This window comes from Macrotis lagotis, chromosome X (genome assembly GCF_037893015.1).
Source record: "Macrotis lagotis isolate mMagLag1 chromosome X, bilby.v1.9.chrom.fasta, whole genome shotgun sequence".
Classification (NCBI taxonomy): Eukaryota; Metazoa; Chordata; class Mammalia; order Peramelemorphia; family Peramelidae; genus Macrotis; species Macrotis lagotis.
The window spans coordinates 693,067,307-693,083,544 of NC_133666.1; the positions used below are offsets into that span (position 1 = coordinate 693,067,307).

Below are 16,238 nucleotides of genomic sequence, written 5' to 3' on the forward strand. Positions count from 1 at the left end.
AAGAAGGGCCTCCAGGCTTTGGGGGATCACAGTGTAGAGAGTTCAAAGGGGTAAGGACACTTGTCTGATCGGCTTCAGAAAGGTATTCTCTAAAGGGAGGGAGACAGAGAGAGAGGAGAGACAGAGAATTCTCCTATTTCCTTTCTCGCTCTTTGCCTGTCTCTGTTTCTCAGCATCTACTTGGAGAACCCAAAACACAAGCTTTAGGTGGAATCCAAAACAAGACTTGATCAGACCCCAAACAAGCAACTGGGGGAGATCTAAGCATTCCTTAAAACCATCAGACTTCCCTGGAGTGCCACTGAGGTCATCTAAACCTCTGCTACAGTAAGCTTTTGGGTTAGACAATTTTCTAGCCACATAGGGATAGATTCAGCAATATTAATAAACAATCCAAAACAATATACCAATATATAATTCATCCTATTTATCTCTAAGAACACCATCTACATTATCATATAATATTAAGCACACTATTGCTAATACTCATAAGAACAATTCTTTCCCAGACCATTTCACACCTTTCTACTGGCTACCTTCTCCTACCTTCCTTCTTCCTTGTCTTGATCTTTTTGGGGAACCAATTTAACTATCTTGTTCTCTAAATCCCTCACCCTATTACCAATCCTTCTGTAGTTCCTACAGGCTACACATAAGTATTGGATTCTGGATTTGAATTCAAGTCCTTTCACTCCAGAGACCTTATGTATCTACCAGAAAGTCACTGAATTTTGGTCCAGTCTTATGTTTAAGGACAATAGATAGTCCAAAGTCCTCTCTGGTTAGGGGCCCCTCCCTAACTTGAGACAATGACTTCAAATTTGCTCTGCTGGAACCCCAACACTGCATGAGGAGAAATCTGCCCAACACTGGAAAAGGGATCCCTTGAACCTTCCTCTTCTTCCATGCCCTAGTGGGTCTCATTCTTCCCAGGCAACTATCATAGAGACCATACACTTGGGTACGGGTAAATCTGAAATCTTCAGAGACCTTGATGGAATGTGCCCTTTGGAAATGCCTTTTCCTGTGATGTCCAAAAATATCTTGTGCTTCAAAGATGTTCCATAATTCCCAAGGACTTAGGAGAATTGGTTGCTTCAAGAGAATAGATTGAAACTTTAGAATGTGAAATTTTGTTTGCCATTACTATCTAGAATGGGTTTGTTTTTCTTATCTTCTTAATGGATGAGGGAGAGAATTTGGAACTGAAAAAAATGCTTTCTACACTTTGAAAAAAAATTAATACAATTTAAAGAATACCAAAAAAACCTTCTTCTGCCAGTCTTTAATTCAGGGCTTAATTGATTCAAGGTTTCAAACACTATTCAGACATTTTCCTGTTCACTTTAATTTCTAAAATAAAATTCTAAAAACTTGTTGGGTGACTCAAGTGTGTTTAAAATAGGATTACAGATCTAGAGCTGAAAGGGATCTTGAGGGTCCTTAAGTCCAACCCCAGATGAGGAAACTAAAACATTCAGGGGAGTTGCCCTTAATTCTTTCCCAGACCATTTCCCACCTTTCTACTGGCTACATCCTCCTACTTCCTTATCTTGATCTTTTCTGTGAATCAATTTAACTATCTTGTTCTCTAGGTGATGCCTTTTTGTCCTTTTCTGGTTTTTGCAAGGCAGTGGGGTTAAGTGGCTTGCCCAAGGCCACCCGGCTAGGTCATTATTAGGTGTCTGAGGCCAGACTTGAACCCAGGTACTCCTGACTCCAGGGCTGGTGCTCTATCCACTGTGCCACCTAGCCGCCCCTTATCTTGTGCTCTAAATCCCTTGCCCTATTACCAATCCTTCTTTACCAAAGCCCAAGCTCAGAGTTCCCTCCCATTGCTCCAATGCATGCTCCCTAGAACAGAGGAAATCACAAAATTTATGCTATTAATCTTTTTTTTTGGTTAGGTTTTTTGCAAGGCAGTGGGGTTAAGTGGCTTGCCCAAGGCCACACAGCTAGGTCATTACTAAGTGTCACCTCCCTGGTCATGGTCTTCTTCAAGAAGGAAGGACAAGCAGTAGCATCTCCCTTGCAGGGTAGCTCTAAGGGCCACAGGAGATAGTGAATCTTATTTATATGTACTTCCATATGTATAAGTTGTTTCCCCTGATAGAATGGCAGGTCCTTGAGAGCAGGCATGGTTGATTACTTGAATACAAAACATGTTGCAAACTTTAAAAGTGCATTATTCTTCTTATTTCTCCCAAGTTGTGATCTAAGATCTCTGACTAGTGATTTCATTGACACTCTAGTATTCTGACATAGTTATGAAACAAATTCAACTGATCCAACCATTCTGGAGAGCAATGTGGAACTCTGCCCAAAGAGCAATAAAACTTCATTCCCTTTGAACCAGCAATTCCAATACTAGATCTATATCCAGAAGAAATCATTAAAAATGGTAAAAGTCCCACATGTTCCAAAATATTCATAGCAGCTCTTTTTGTGGTGACAAAGAATAGGTCTGGAGATTCAGCTTCTAAAGATCAAGGCCGGGACATTTTGTTGCCTATCGTAGGCAAGCATGAGAAGCTGTCTCTAGTTTCCTCCCGCCCCCAACCTCTGGCCTCCTCCTGGGTAGTGCTCCTGACCCTCTGGAGCACCATCTTTTCTGGTTATCTTTCTCCACTCTTCAGACTAAACATCACCCTGTCTTTACTGGAGATGGTTAAGTTCTCTGGATTTCCTCCCAGTCCTGGGCAAGCTCTGCAAAAGAGACAGACTGTAGAGTCTGAGATTTAGTCCAGAGATGGTTTTTCCCTTTTTGTGAGACAATGGGGTTGACTTGCCTAAGGTCACACAGCTAGTGAGAATCAAGTGTCTGAGAATACCATCTGTATCCAGAGAAAGAATTGTGGAGTTTAAACAAAGACCAAAAACTATTACCTTTAATCTAGAAAAAAAAATTATTACCTAATTTGCTCTTATACTTTATTTTTCTTCCTTAAGGATCTGATTTCTCTCTCATCACATTCAGCTTAGATCAGCTGTACAGCATGGAAACAATGTCAAGACTAACAGACTGCCTTCTTGGGGGGGGCATTGAGGAAAACAAGATTGGGGGAAAATTATAAAACTCAAAATAGATATAATCTTAAAAAAAAAAGAATCAAGTGTCTCAGGTCTAATTTGAATTCAGGTCCTCCTGATAGAGCCAGATGCTCTATCCACTATGCCACCTAGCTGCCCCAAGTTGAGATGATTCTTGTTGGGGGGTATGAGAGAATCAAATGGGAGTAGCCCAAGTCTGGGGATACTTGGTGACCCTCTCTAAAGGCATCACTGGAAAATGGGTCCAAAAAGGCTAAATAAGAACAAGAAGGCAGTAATAGAAGCTTTAGATAGAATAACATTCCTCATTTCTCTCCACTGATTGCATCTATCACTCCAGAACAGGCCCCTCACCCCCCACCCCTGGCTGGATCTTCCTCATCTGTTCCTGTTCCAATCCATTCTCCAGTTAGTACCCTCACCTTCCATTCAATAATTCTAGAAACATCACATTCTTTCTGAATCAAAATAAAATCCTGTTGGTCCTTGGCATCCTGACCCCTTCTCACCTTTCGTTTACTTGTACCTAACAGCTGTCTACTGATTACTGGCCTTCTTGACATTCCTCATACAACACCCTCCCTCTAAGTCAGGGCCCCATCTTTCCTTGCCTCAATTTCCTAGCTTCCTTCAAGACTCAGTTTAGATCTCTTGTGAAAAAGGCCGTTCTCAGTGCCCCACATTGACAGGGCCCTTCCTCTGAGATGACTTCTGGTCAAAGTCTTCATTGGAAGGATGCAGTGGCATACTTCCCCAACAGAATTGAAGTTCCTGGAGCGCAGGAACCATATTTTTTCTGTTCTTTTGAATCTCTAATACTTCACATAATGTGTAACACATCATTAAGTGATTAGTAAATTGTTTATTTTGTGCTTACCTCTTCTCCTCTTATAAGTAGCCATGGCCTAGATGGGCTTCTGGGGTCCCTTCCAGATCAGTTACTAATCAAATTAAGAAGCATTCATTAACTGTCAATAGTGTACCAAGCACTGGGCTAGAAGGGAAGGAAGGAGGGAAGGAAGGAGGGAAGGAAGGAGGGAAGGAAGGAGGGGAGGAAGGAAGGTAAGAAGGAAAAGAAGGTACATGTATTTATTTTTTAAAAAAACTTTATTTAAGGCAATGGAGTTAAGTGGCTTGCCCAAGGCCACACAGCCAGGCAATTATTAAGTATCTGAGGCCACATTTGAACTCAGGTTCTCCTGACTCCAGGGCCATTTCTCTATCCACTGCACCACCTAGCTGCCCCAGGAACATGTATTCATTAAACTTTCTAAGTATCAAGCATATTGCTGATACAAAAATACATAATCCCTGATCTCAAGACCTCACCTTGGATTGTGGGAAGCCACACTGCACATATATGGAACAATAGAATCTAAGCATCATTAAGATAAGGCAATTGAGGTACAACTTATTAAGAAAGCTGGTAGACAGGGCACAGACTGTTGTCTGGCTCATTCACCCAACCTACTCATCAGATTTGTTCTGAATAACTGAGCAATATGTGAAGAAGCAAAGTTGAAGCAATGTCACCACTGAGAAAGAAAGGGCCTCCCACCCCAGGCCCAGAGGGAGGTTTCACAAAATTCAATCAATGACCATCCAAAGCAACACAGTGAGTGCCCAACAGTTGAAAAACCCACCAGGCAGTGTTCACTGCAATGTGCAGATTGAAAGTCTTATGGTTAAAAAATTTCTTTCCTTCCCCCAGTCATATTTTACTCCCTTTACTGCTGTGGCCACAGGAAAGAATCACATGGACTGAGATTATTTTTGAAATTTTTTCAAAAAAATTTTTTTTTTATTTTCATAAATTAATACATGTAACAGTGGGAATTTCAGAGTCACAAACTACCCAACAGAAATGAAACTGCAAGGGGTATGACTGATGCCAATATTACCAAAAATGTACAAATTTCACTGAACTATTTCTCATAAGATAGAAACACTTTATTCAGGCAGGTACTGGCCTTGTCCAGCACCAGAGATGCTGAAACATGTCACCCAGAAGTCAGCACCAGAAGGTGGCTTATGAAAATGCTTTGGACCATCAGCCTGTGCTGGGCCCATGAGACACCATCTCTCCCCCACCCTGTGCCCACCCTCACCCTGCCCCCACCCCACCCCACCCCACCCACCAGGAAATCCAGAAAACTTTTGGGGGCTGGGTTTGTGGCTCAATGGAACATTAAACTCTGATTTCCGTCAGCTGAAGCCTCCTCCAAGTGGTCCAGTGATTGGACAGAAGGAGTTCAATTCTCTTGGCAGGGTAGGTCCCATCCTAGAAGGTACACAGGAAAGGACACTTCTGCCAAGTTTTTGTAATGCTTTGGATAAAGCCACCTACAACGTGGTACATCCTAGGTCCTTTCACAGACACCAGAAGAAAACTTAAAATATTTTCCCACAGGCATTAAAGGAAAAAAAAATAAAACAACTATCTTTCCTCTGTCTTGAAGTGTCCAGAGAAAAGCATCATTGCCTAAAGGTTGATCTTAATATTTAGAGTTTTTAATGAAAGAAGATCAAAGCTTTGCCTGGAAATTGAGAGGGAGGCTCCAGAACCCATGTCCAACCTAGGACTGGCTGCAGCTGAACACCTGGTGGGTGGAGCAGGCAGGCGACCCAAAGAACAGATGTGCCCGTTCTCTCAGTCGGCTCCAGCTCGGGCACACCCTTCAGGCAAAGGGATGACCAAGTGTCATGATCTTCACAGCTGGGGAGGTGTGTGGGGGGGATCATGTTTTGGGATTCACAGCATGAGTTTCTGAGCTCATTGGGCTCTGAATAAGGCAAATGCTACATGTCTCTTCACTGCACCCCCCCCCCCAGTAAGACAACACAGACATGATCGGCTTGAATGAGGTACTTTCACACCAACAGAGAAAGGAGATTGAAAAGAGGGGGGGAAGACAGCGTGGAGAAGGAAAGGAGGGGAAAGCCAGCCATGAAAAGCCTGCTCAGACCTGAGTTTTCTCCCCCAGCCCAAACAGGGGATCCTAGGGGCCAGAGGTGCCACTTCAAAGCCTGGAGACATGAAGACAGGGGTGACTAGGGTGCTGCCTGCACCCAAGATCCACTGACTTCTTGTGGGTGATTCCAAGCCTGACTACATCCTCAGAGGGGATGGGAAAGGTCTCCAGGTAGATGCCTTTCTAGCCCCTTTCAACAATTAGAGTGTGTGTGTGTGTGGGGGGGGGGGGGAGGCTGGGCAGAGGGAACCTGGAAGATAGGGGCAATCAGATGACTGAGAAATATGCAGAGGGCCCCTGGATCCCTTCTCTCTCCAGTGTTGCCAGAGCTACCCCAACTCCAATCCCTCTTCATCTGGTCCTCACAAGTCCCACTTCTGGCTATGCTCCAGCTCTAGCTGAAATGACATCTCCAATCACATCATCACAGACACTGCTTCAGTGGCTGCCTTCTGGACCACCAACTACCTGACTGAATGGTCCCACTGGAACAAGACAGCTGGGTAGGGGGCTATCTGAAATAAGGCTTAAATGGGCACACCAAACTCCTCAAGGGTGGTGCACAGCTCCTAGAGACCCTCATCTTAGGCAGAGGTATCAAGATGACATGCAGCTCCTGATGATACAAGCCTCTAGAATTTGGCTGGTCCACAAGGGAAAGACCAAGGCCTGGGGTATGCAGAACTGAACTGGTCCAATCTGGGGGGGGGGGGGGGAGATCTGGTCCCATTGGATTGTAGGGGTGCCTTTGATTTATATATCCAGCCTGGGAGCTTCCAAGGGAAAAAGCTTACACTCTCCCAAATTGGTGTAGACAGTCAACCTGCAGAGACCAACTTCCTCTCTTCCCCATTCTAACAAGTTACTCCCAAGTGGGCATATGAATCTCACGTGTGGCCCCCTGGAGGCTTGTTGGATACAGGTCTTGAGGTACCCCACAGAGATGGAAAGAATTGCTATGAGTTTGAAGGATAAAGGGAGCACCCCACTGACTAAGAACCTCAGCTCTCTCCACCTGTTTCATAGGAAGACCTGCTTATGAGAACGACAAATGCAGAGGGGAGAGGGAAGGAAGAAGACTGAGTGGATTATGAGAAGGGCACCTAAATGAAGACAGCATCCTTCTGACCAAAAAGTCCCGTCAGTACTAAGGATGAACTAGCACTCGCTCTCCACCTCCACAAGGCTTCAAGTACCTTTCACAAACACAGTGACCCAGAGTGCTGGGTAACCTTGCCTGGGGCTGGTGAGAGCTGGCTTCCCTGAGGCTTCCCTAGCAAGGAGTGGAGAGTGTCCCCTCCTCTCCATGGGAGCAGATGGTTTTTCACATATTTGGAAGCTTAGAGAGTAAGGCTTGGAACCCAGCCTGCCCCAGGATTTAAGTCCATCATTGTCCACCATTATTGTTTTGGCCATAAAAAACCAGTAAAATCCCACCTGATTCTAGTATAGTAAAAACTACCTGGAGAAGAACCTGCTCTCTGACCTTCAGTCCGTTCACATGGAGGGTGAGAGCCAGACGGCCCCGCCGACATAGCAGGTACCCTCCTTTGTGGGCGGCACAGCCGAGTACGTAGGGAAGGAACGGCTCAAAGGAAGGGAGGGGGACATAGCTTCCTGCTGCCCCCGGAGAGGCTGTGTCAGAGACACATCACAAAGCGACAGTCTTTGCTAAAAACAGATAATAGCCTTTCTCCTCCACATGTCCCAAAATAAAAATACAAACCAAATCACATTTAAAGGCTCCCAACATGCAGCAATAATAATAATAATAATAATAATAATAATAACATGACAACGACAACAACGATAATAATAAAAAGAGGGAACACCACAACATTGAAAAGTGCAACTGACTTGGAATGGGGCCTTGTGGGCTCCTCTGGTGCCTGTGACTGAGGTCACAAGCCAGTGGGGTAAGGCCAGGTGAGGGCTGGGGGCAGGGCAGGCCACACACAAAGAACCCAGTTCTAAGCAGACTCATTCCCAGGATTTAAGAACATAATCAGTACAAACCATTCCCCAACTCCTCCAGTGAGTTGGGGGATCCCAAGAACAAGGTGATTTCGCTTTTGCGACTAGCACCGCTGTAAACAATGGAGAAAGTCCACAGGGACGTGCAAAATGAGGTGGGTGGTCCTGGGAATCCTAGTGTTATCACAGAAGGAGGGCCATTCAGAGCCCTGGGGATGGAGAGGGTGGGCGGGTCTTCCTCAGCAGCAAAGCCGAGAGTGCCTCTCGACCAGACATAAGATGTCTGCACCTAGACAGAGCTTGTTAACCAAGGATCACTCATGTGGTTTGAGTGGTTTCAATGACCAGGAAAAGTCAAGAGGCCCTTGCTAAGAAGGTTCCAGAGAATGACTAACACAAGGTCCCCCAACTCCTCCACGGCCATGACTTCTCAGCAGCTGGATGTTGGCTCTTCTTCTCCCTCCTTGGCAAGGAAGGCCTCCAGATCCATTAGCTTCTGAATCAAAAGGGCATCAAGCTCTTGGCTTTGCAGGGCAGCCTTTTTGGCCCTGGTAAAGCTGCCTGTCGCCTTGATCTTACCACGATTCCTCCTCTTCCGGGGGACAGTAAAATCCTGGAACTCCAGGACCCGCTTTCTCTTCTGCTGGCTGACTGAAATGAGTGCCCCATTTCTCTCTTTGGGCTCTTCAAAGATGGTCTCTAAACACCTGGGACCAAGAGATCCAAATGGTGCCATTAGATCTGCATTAGAGGCTCCCCTCTTTTATACCTCCAGAAACTGTGACTGAGAAAGATCTGCAGGGGCCAAGGGAGGCTACTTAGATTTGTCCCCAGGCAGGAAATCCCCCTAAATTGTCCCTGACAAGGGGTCCTCCAGCCTCCCTGGGAAGACCCTGAATGAGGAACTCACCACCTCCCCAAGTAGCTCATCCTCCTTCCAGAAAGCTCCTCCAGCATGGCACTAAACCTAGACCTGCCTCTTTGCAACTGCCACCCTCATTCCTAGTTTCACAACCTGGGCACAAATCTGGTCACCTTGGTTGTCCACCTCTGGCAGGGATCTGCCTTTCCAATGTGTACAAATTTGAAGTATCTGACTCCCACTGGGGTCAATATTTTTTTTTAATAACTGCCATAAGTATTATTGCTATCATTATTACTTATTACTATCATTATTCCCTTTATCTGGGACATTGCAGAGAGAAGACCTACACTGACTTCATTTCTTAGCAGCTTGGTCCTAGGAAGAGTCATTGAGCTTTGGCCCTGACCTTCATTGGAAGTGCTCCAACCCCTTAGGAAGCACCCATTGGAACAAGGTCTCTGGACCATGCTTCTGCATTTCCCATGACCCCATTCAGCCAGAGTCTACTCTGCTCTTAAACTGTGACCTTGTAGAGAGAAGGCAGAGCCTGACTTGCTATTGCCCTAATCCTGTGGGACATACCTGGATGCAGGAGGGGACTTGTAATTCTTATTGGTGTATATTTCTTCCAAACTGAATTCCTTCTTCTTCAGTCTGAAAAAAGAGAACATGTGTTCACCCTGAACACTCCTCCTCTGTTTACTCATGGATGGAACCATTCCCAAAGCTCTTGCATTAGCAGGAGTTTATCTAATCCTCTGAACCATTCGGTGAGGTGAGCAGGTGATGTTATTCCCATTTTCCAAAGGAGTATAGAGAAGCCCAGTGAGGCTCGGGGAGTCTAAGAGGCAGAACTGGGACTAGAACCCAAGGATTGCTTCTCTTAATCAAGTATTCTCTGCCTGTAAATGAGGAAACCTCTCATGAATACTCAATCCCTCAAAAGAAAATATATTTCCAGGGAGGCTAGGTGGCTCAGTGGATAAAGCACCGGCCCTGGAGTCAGGAGTACCTGGGTTCAAATCCGGTCTCAGACACTTAATAATGACCTAGCTGTGTGGCCTCGGGCAAGCCACTTAACCCCATTTGCCTTGCAAAAAAAAAAACAAAAAAACACCAACCTAAATATATATATATATATATATATATATATATATATATATATATATATATATATATATGTTCCCCTGAATAGGGCAATGAAGGAGCATGTCCCCACCAAAGGAGTCCAGAGTAGGGGTGAAGTTGTATGTCTCTAGAACATTATGAAGGTGACTCAAGAGTTCCATGGGAAGACTAAAGGAGTGGCCACTTTGAGTGGATCCTTCTTACAGGAAGAGGCAGGTGGAAAACAGGAGCAACTGGCAGACAAGGTCACAGTACTGTCCAATGTAGGTGCTGGCCAGCTTGGTTAGGGTTCTCTTCTCAAACCTGTGGCTCATAGGTTTACATAAGTTTACATAGGTGTTTACACCTGGGCAGTCAATTTGAGATGATCAGCTATGTTCTCTTTATTAACAAAATATAAAGGCAGGCCCATCTGAAAGACTTGAATGAAGAGGGAAGAAGGGCCTCTAATGGGTCAAAACACAAGGGCAATGTTTGCCAAACTACACTCACAGTAAGAGTAGCACAAAGGCAACTAAAATTCTATAATTTCTTGATTATAGTCAAGAATCAAAGTCTTGTGAGCAGAACAAAAAGAACACTGCCCACCCTCACAGCAACATGGGGGCAATGATTAACCTTGATGGACATGCTCATTCCATCAGTGCAATAGTCAGGGACAATTTGGGGCTGTCTGCAATGGAGAATACCATCTGTATCCAGAGAAAGAGCCGTGGAGTTTGAACAAAGACTACCACCTTCAAATTAGAAAAAAAAACAAACAAACATTATCTTATTATGTAATTTTGCTCTCTCTTCTACTTTACTTTTCTTCCTTAAGGATATGATTTCACTCTCATCACATTCAACTTAGATCAATGTAAAGACTGCCTTCTGTGGATGATGAGGGGAGGGAAGCAAGAATAGGGGGAAAAAATGTAAAACTCAAAATGAATAAAATATTTCTTAAAAAAAAAAGAATCAAAATCTTAGTTGCTCTCAAGTTGTGGGACTTCTTCATTCCAGAGAAAAAACTCACCTTTTGGGTCGAGGCAGTCCCATCGGGGTGAGGTTAGGGTCTGGCTTAGGAATGGTTTTCCGGATTCGAATCTGTGAGACTTTTTTTGGTCGCTTCTCTGGCTCAATCTATTTTTAAGGATTAGGACAGAGAGGACAGAGTAAAGAAAAAATAAGAAACAACAATGAAACAAATAAAGCAGCTTTGTAGGAATTCTGAGATATTATTTCACTGGGTTTCTGAATTACTAGGACAAGTCAATTTGTTCCTCAAGAGGCTGTCATCAGCCCTGTCAAAAACCTCATTTATGTGACTGGAACACAATCTCACGATTCAATTGTGAAACTTGGCATGTGAAAATTTTTCATGGACTTCCCATTGTTTTGTGCTCTCTTGCCCACCTGGGATCCCAGCTTATTCTGGGAATGTCCAAGAGCACAAGGGTCAGGTTGAGGTCAGAATGAGAAAGGCGAGGTCATGGGACAGCAATGCTGTGAAGTGGAGGAGGCCAGGAAAGCAAACCATGATGGCAGCTCTGGATGTAGGGAACTCACATGCATATTCACCTTTACAATTTGGGTGGCCTATTGCCAAATGGTAGGCTCAGACAAGAGGTCGCTAGGAATGCCAAGACAGATGGCATCCTCATGAGTTGGTCGGAAGAAGCCCCAGACTGGCAGCACTAGTGGCAACATCCAGAAGAAGCTCAAGGGACATAAAGTAAAGAGAGAGTCTTGGGGTGCAAAGGCTGTTATCACAGATTATGGAATTCTGGTGCTCAAAGGGACCTCTGGAAAGATATTCCTCTGCATCACTCCCAGGAAAAAGTGAGCCAGAGTTGATCTGAAGACTTAGAAAGCTAATTGCTGAAGCAGACCACTTACTGACATTCTCTCTGATACATTCCCCTATTGTTCCTAGTTCTACCCTTGGGGTCAGGCTGAACAAGACTAACCAATTCACCATGGGAGTGCTTTTCAAACACCAGGAACAAAGCATCATCCCCATTTACCTCTTTCTGAGTAGCACTACTGTGCTGACTGGAACCCACAGAGGGGACCCTCCGAAGCTCTTTAAAAGCAGGAATCTGGAAGTCAGAGGTTGAAAGCCGGAGCACACTGACCACTGGTTCAAAGGCTAAGCAGGACTTTGGTGCCAAAGGAGAGAATAGAGGTCCTGGCCTGAGAGAATGAAAGGAAAGAAGACAGCGTTAAGAGATGATCATTTCTTTGTCCCATTAGCCGAGGGACAAGCAAATTCTTTATAGGGCCCCTTAAGCTAAGAAGTAATTTGCCAGCTCCTAGTCTAACCTGCCAGATATTCAAAGCATGACTGAAGGCAAGATGAAATGGTGCTGTAGTTCTAACCCAGTAACTTCCAGGGATAACACCTGGAGGCATTTTGGATCTCTGAGGAATCTTCTATGAGTTGTATATAAGTAAATAGGCAGAGATTATCACTAACTCCAGAGGACCCCAAAATGCTTTCCTCTTCATGTTAGCGAGGCAGGAAGCCCAAGTCTGATCAGTTCCATTTTAGGAGGAAATGTAAGGCGTGGGGAGGAAAAGTCCTCAGTCCTTGGTAAGGAAGGGATGGAGCCAAGAGAACACAGTCAAGTCTCTGTCCTCAATTCTAGAGCCCTCTCCATGACCACCCTCTGCCTAGAAACTTCATGATGTCCATGTCCATGGCACCTTTTAGAGGAGGTGGAGAAAGAAGAGGCAGAATTGCAAATATCTTTTGTAATAAGGACAGAAACTATGCTGACGAGAATTACTGCTCTGAGAAGGGTGGGCTAAGCCTTCATTCACATCAATGGGTATTGTGAAAAGGGCCACCTAGTGCCTAGGGGGGCTTTTTCACATCCAAATTCATCCTCAATTTGCCTCTTTCCCTCTGGGCCATGTAGTGCACACTGGGTTCCCCCTCCCAATCCGCACCTTAGTAGGTGATATAGGACAGATGGTACAAGGCTTACCTAACTGGACTGCCTCTGGTCCTAGCAGTGGCGGCTTCCTGGTCCAACAGAGGCACGTGTGGTATGATGGCATGGCTGGGGTAAGGGAGAAAAAGCGTAAAAGCAAGTAGGTTATGGACAAGCAGGAAAAAAAGGTAATCCCTAGGGTGGTTTTAGAAACCCATCCTAATTTAGAATTCCTAAGAAGAAAAAAGTCTGAGGCATCTTAAAAAAGCAACAACAAAAAAGGAGAAGAAACCCAGCAAACCCACCATAACCTCCCAGTCAAGAATGCATCCATCTGCTGGGTATTCTCAGGAACTTGGGGAGGTTGGTCATGACCCTTCCTTAGATCTTAAGAAGAAAGAAGACCTTAGGATGCCAGAAAAGGGAAGGGAGTGGTGAGACGAGTGTGAGTGTGAGGGGTGGGGAGGTAGACTTCAACCATTCATTGTTTCTAACAGAGAACATCTTATTAAACTGTGACTCAAAGAAAATCTGTGCAAAGATGAAGTGCGGACATAGGGAACACTCCACGGGCAGTCCAAGCTGCTCTTGTACATGGGATTTTCTCATCTGCCTTGTGGATGGCAGAGGACAGTCTCTGAAGCAGGAATCTGTGGAACAGGAGTGGGACAGCAACTGCCAACAGGCCTAGTACCTTTCTGATAGGTGGCTCTTTTGACCCCCACACCAACTCCGCTCTTGAAGCTGGGAAGGCCTTGAAGCTATCCCAGGAGACTGAGTCCATTATTGTTCCTGGACAAAATTCCAATTTTGATGACCTCCAGAATACTGCTTTGATTATTGAGGTACCCTCATAAGTGTTATGAGGAAAGTTCTCTGTAAACTAAAGTCCCTCATGGTAAGCTGGAATTATCCCTGCTGGCAATTCAGGTAGTGCTATGTGAAGGTGCTTGGCCTTGGCCTTCTAGTCCCAGTTCTGCCTTTGCTTCTCTTCCCTGGGTGGCTTTAGGTTGGGTACATCTCTTGAGTCTGGCTGCTCTAAATAATTTCTCTCATCTAAATGTGGGAAAAATACCAGGCATTGACAAAAAAAGGCATGAAAAGTCTTTGTCCACACAAAATTTTAAGGCCATTTGATGTCAGGTCCATCACTAATGTGGACAGTCTATCATTTGCAGAAGTAAACTGTGGTATCATGGGTAAGGCAACTTTTCTTCTATGTTCCTTTTTTTTTTTAACCCTGATCACATCTTTCAAATGTGATTCTATCTGCTCATCCCATCTCACAAGGGGATGTCAAGGCTCAAAGGAGGTTTTGAAAATGTAACAACATGAGACACATGTATATTATGATTAACAGAAGTCTTGGTTGCCCAAAGCTACCCATACCAATTGGGTTAAAAGATTGAGACTATGTGTATTCACAAGCCCTCCTTAGGGAAGGCATCAAATCCCCTAGTGGGTGTCTATTAATTAGTTAAAGTCTTTCTAAAGTCTGTAAAAACATGAGGTTGAGAAATGGAAGGCAAAGAACTTTGAGGGACCTTCTTGAAAAGCACATGGCAGGATGGGAACTTTTAATGATTGTAAGAATCTAAAAATTAAGAAGAAACTCTCCTTGTCATCACAGGTGTCATTGTGGCAGAACAGTCTCTTTCTTCCTTTGTCCCTCCCTGCCAGCCCCCCCCAAATATTTGTACATCATAATTCTAAGACTCAAAGAGGCAGAGAAATCGAGAAACAAGAGAGAGATGAAGGAGAGACGGAGATGACAAATGTGGAGTGTGCCTGTCTGGGACAGAAAATTATATGGAAGAAAAAGAAGTCTGGTCAATGGTTTAGTCAAGAATCTAACAAACTGAATGATTTGTGTGTAAAGAGAGCAGCTATGAGAAAAGTCAGAGGCCCATCGAGAGCAGGGCTTCTGTCATTCTGCAACTAGATTTGTTCTAGAGGGATGAGTCAGTAAATGGGCCAATCCAAGGGGCACAATCCACAGGGGCTTGACCCAAGGATCTTAGCTGGAATTTCTTAAATCACCAATTGCCTCATTCTCAAAATCTTTAAGGAATGAATCCTGAGGATCTTGGAAATTTCTTCTGGGCTTTTATTTTCATTTTTAAAATTCCATTTTCCTGGTAAGCCCCCAAAACTGTCAGGCCCAGAAAAACATTCTAGAAGCAGAAGACAAAAACCTGAATGAGTTTTCTCTACAACACAAAGGACATTTATTTAGTCTTGGATCCTTAGCACTTTTAGAGGATTAGGAAGGTGGTAGTGGGGTTTTAAAATTGACCCATAATAAACTGTGTGACCTTGGGCAAGTCACTTAACCCCACTGCTTTGGAAAAAAACTAAAAAAAAAAAATTCATCTATAATAATGTGTCCTAATTGAGAAAATGTCTGCTCAGCTCACTTAGAATTCAATTAACTTCAATTAACTTTAACAAATGTTAAATTAAGTGCCTACCATGTGCAAGACCCTGGCAATAGAAAAACAACAAATGACCAGTCTCTGCCCTTGAAAAGCTTACATTCAGGGGCAGCTAGGTGGCGCAGTGATAAAGCACCGGCCCTGGAGTCAGGAGTACCTGAGTTCAAATCCGGCCTCAGACACTTAATAATTACCTAGCTGTGTGGCCTTGGGCAAGCCACCTAACCCCATTTGCCTTGCAAAAAAACCTAAAAAAGAAAAGCTTACTAGAATGTCTGGTCCCCAGGAAATGGCAGACATGGAGGAGGGGATTTTTGGTCTTCCACAGTCAACGTTTCTTTATGAATTAGAAGGTGGAAAGCCAGGCCAATTATCAGTGAGAGCAGAAGTTACCATTCAAATTTTCTTTCTCTTAGTTTTCAGGAACAAATCATAATAGATGAGACTACTGCCAACCAAGAGGAACAAAGTGCTGTCCTCTAAAGGGAGAGCAGAGCAACTCCTTTCTAGGTCTGTCCCAGTTCAGATATTATACAGGGAATCCTTCAAATCTCTTTTCCAGCTTAAAAAGGTTCATGAATTAAATTCCATCATGCTTGGGTAATGAAGTTCTGTGATCTCTGTAGAAAGGTGATACTGTAGAGATCACATATGTGAAGCATAGGGCAACAACAAAAGTACTTTGCTTTACTGTTACTATTACTGCATCACAGCATCATTTCATCTTTTCTGATGAAGTTCTGATGAAAATGGTCAAAGGATGTCACATTATTATTTATTTACTATTATTATCATCACCTCTCATTGATAGATTATCAGGGGTATCGATTCATGTTGAGTTTGGGCAGGAAGAGGAAAAAAGATGGAAAAAAAAAAAGAAATGGGAGTTTCA

The 16,238-nt window shown here is 44.1% G+C and overlaps 1 protein-coding gene across 2 annotated transcripts in view; it reads right to left on the reverse strand.

Annotated features, from left to right (window-relative positions):
• Positions 1-5,181: 5,181 nt before the first annotated feature.
• The window catches only part of PRR14L (proline rich 14 like), a 52,208-nt gene continuing 41,151 nt past the window's right edge, over positions 5,182-16,238 (reverse strand). For both annotated transcript variants that reach the window (XM_074206412.1, XM_074206413.1), the window contains 5 exons: positions 12,966-13,040; positions 12,000-12,168; positions 11,009-11,115; positions 9,445-9,516; positions 5,182-8,704 (listed from right to left, as the gene is read on the reverse strand). In XM_074206412.1, coding sequence (XP_074062513.1) covers positions 8,428-8,704; positions 9,445-9,516; positions 11,009-11,115; positions 12,000-12,168; positions 12,966-13,040 — 700 coding nt within the window. In that variant the 3' untranslated portion in view covers positions 5,182-8,427. The remainder of the gene's footprint in view (positions 8,705-9,444; positions 9,517-11,008; positions 11,116-11,999; positions 12,169-12,965; positions 13,041-16,238) is intronic.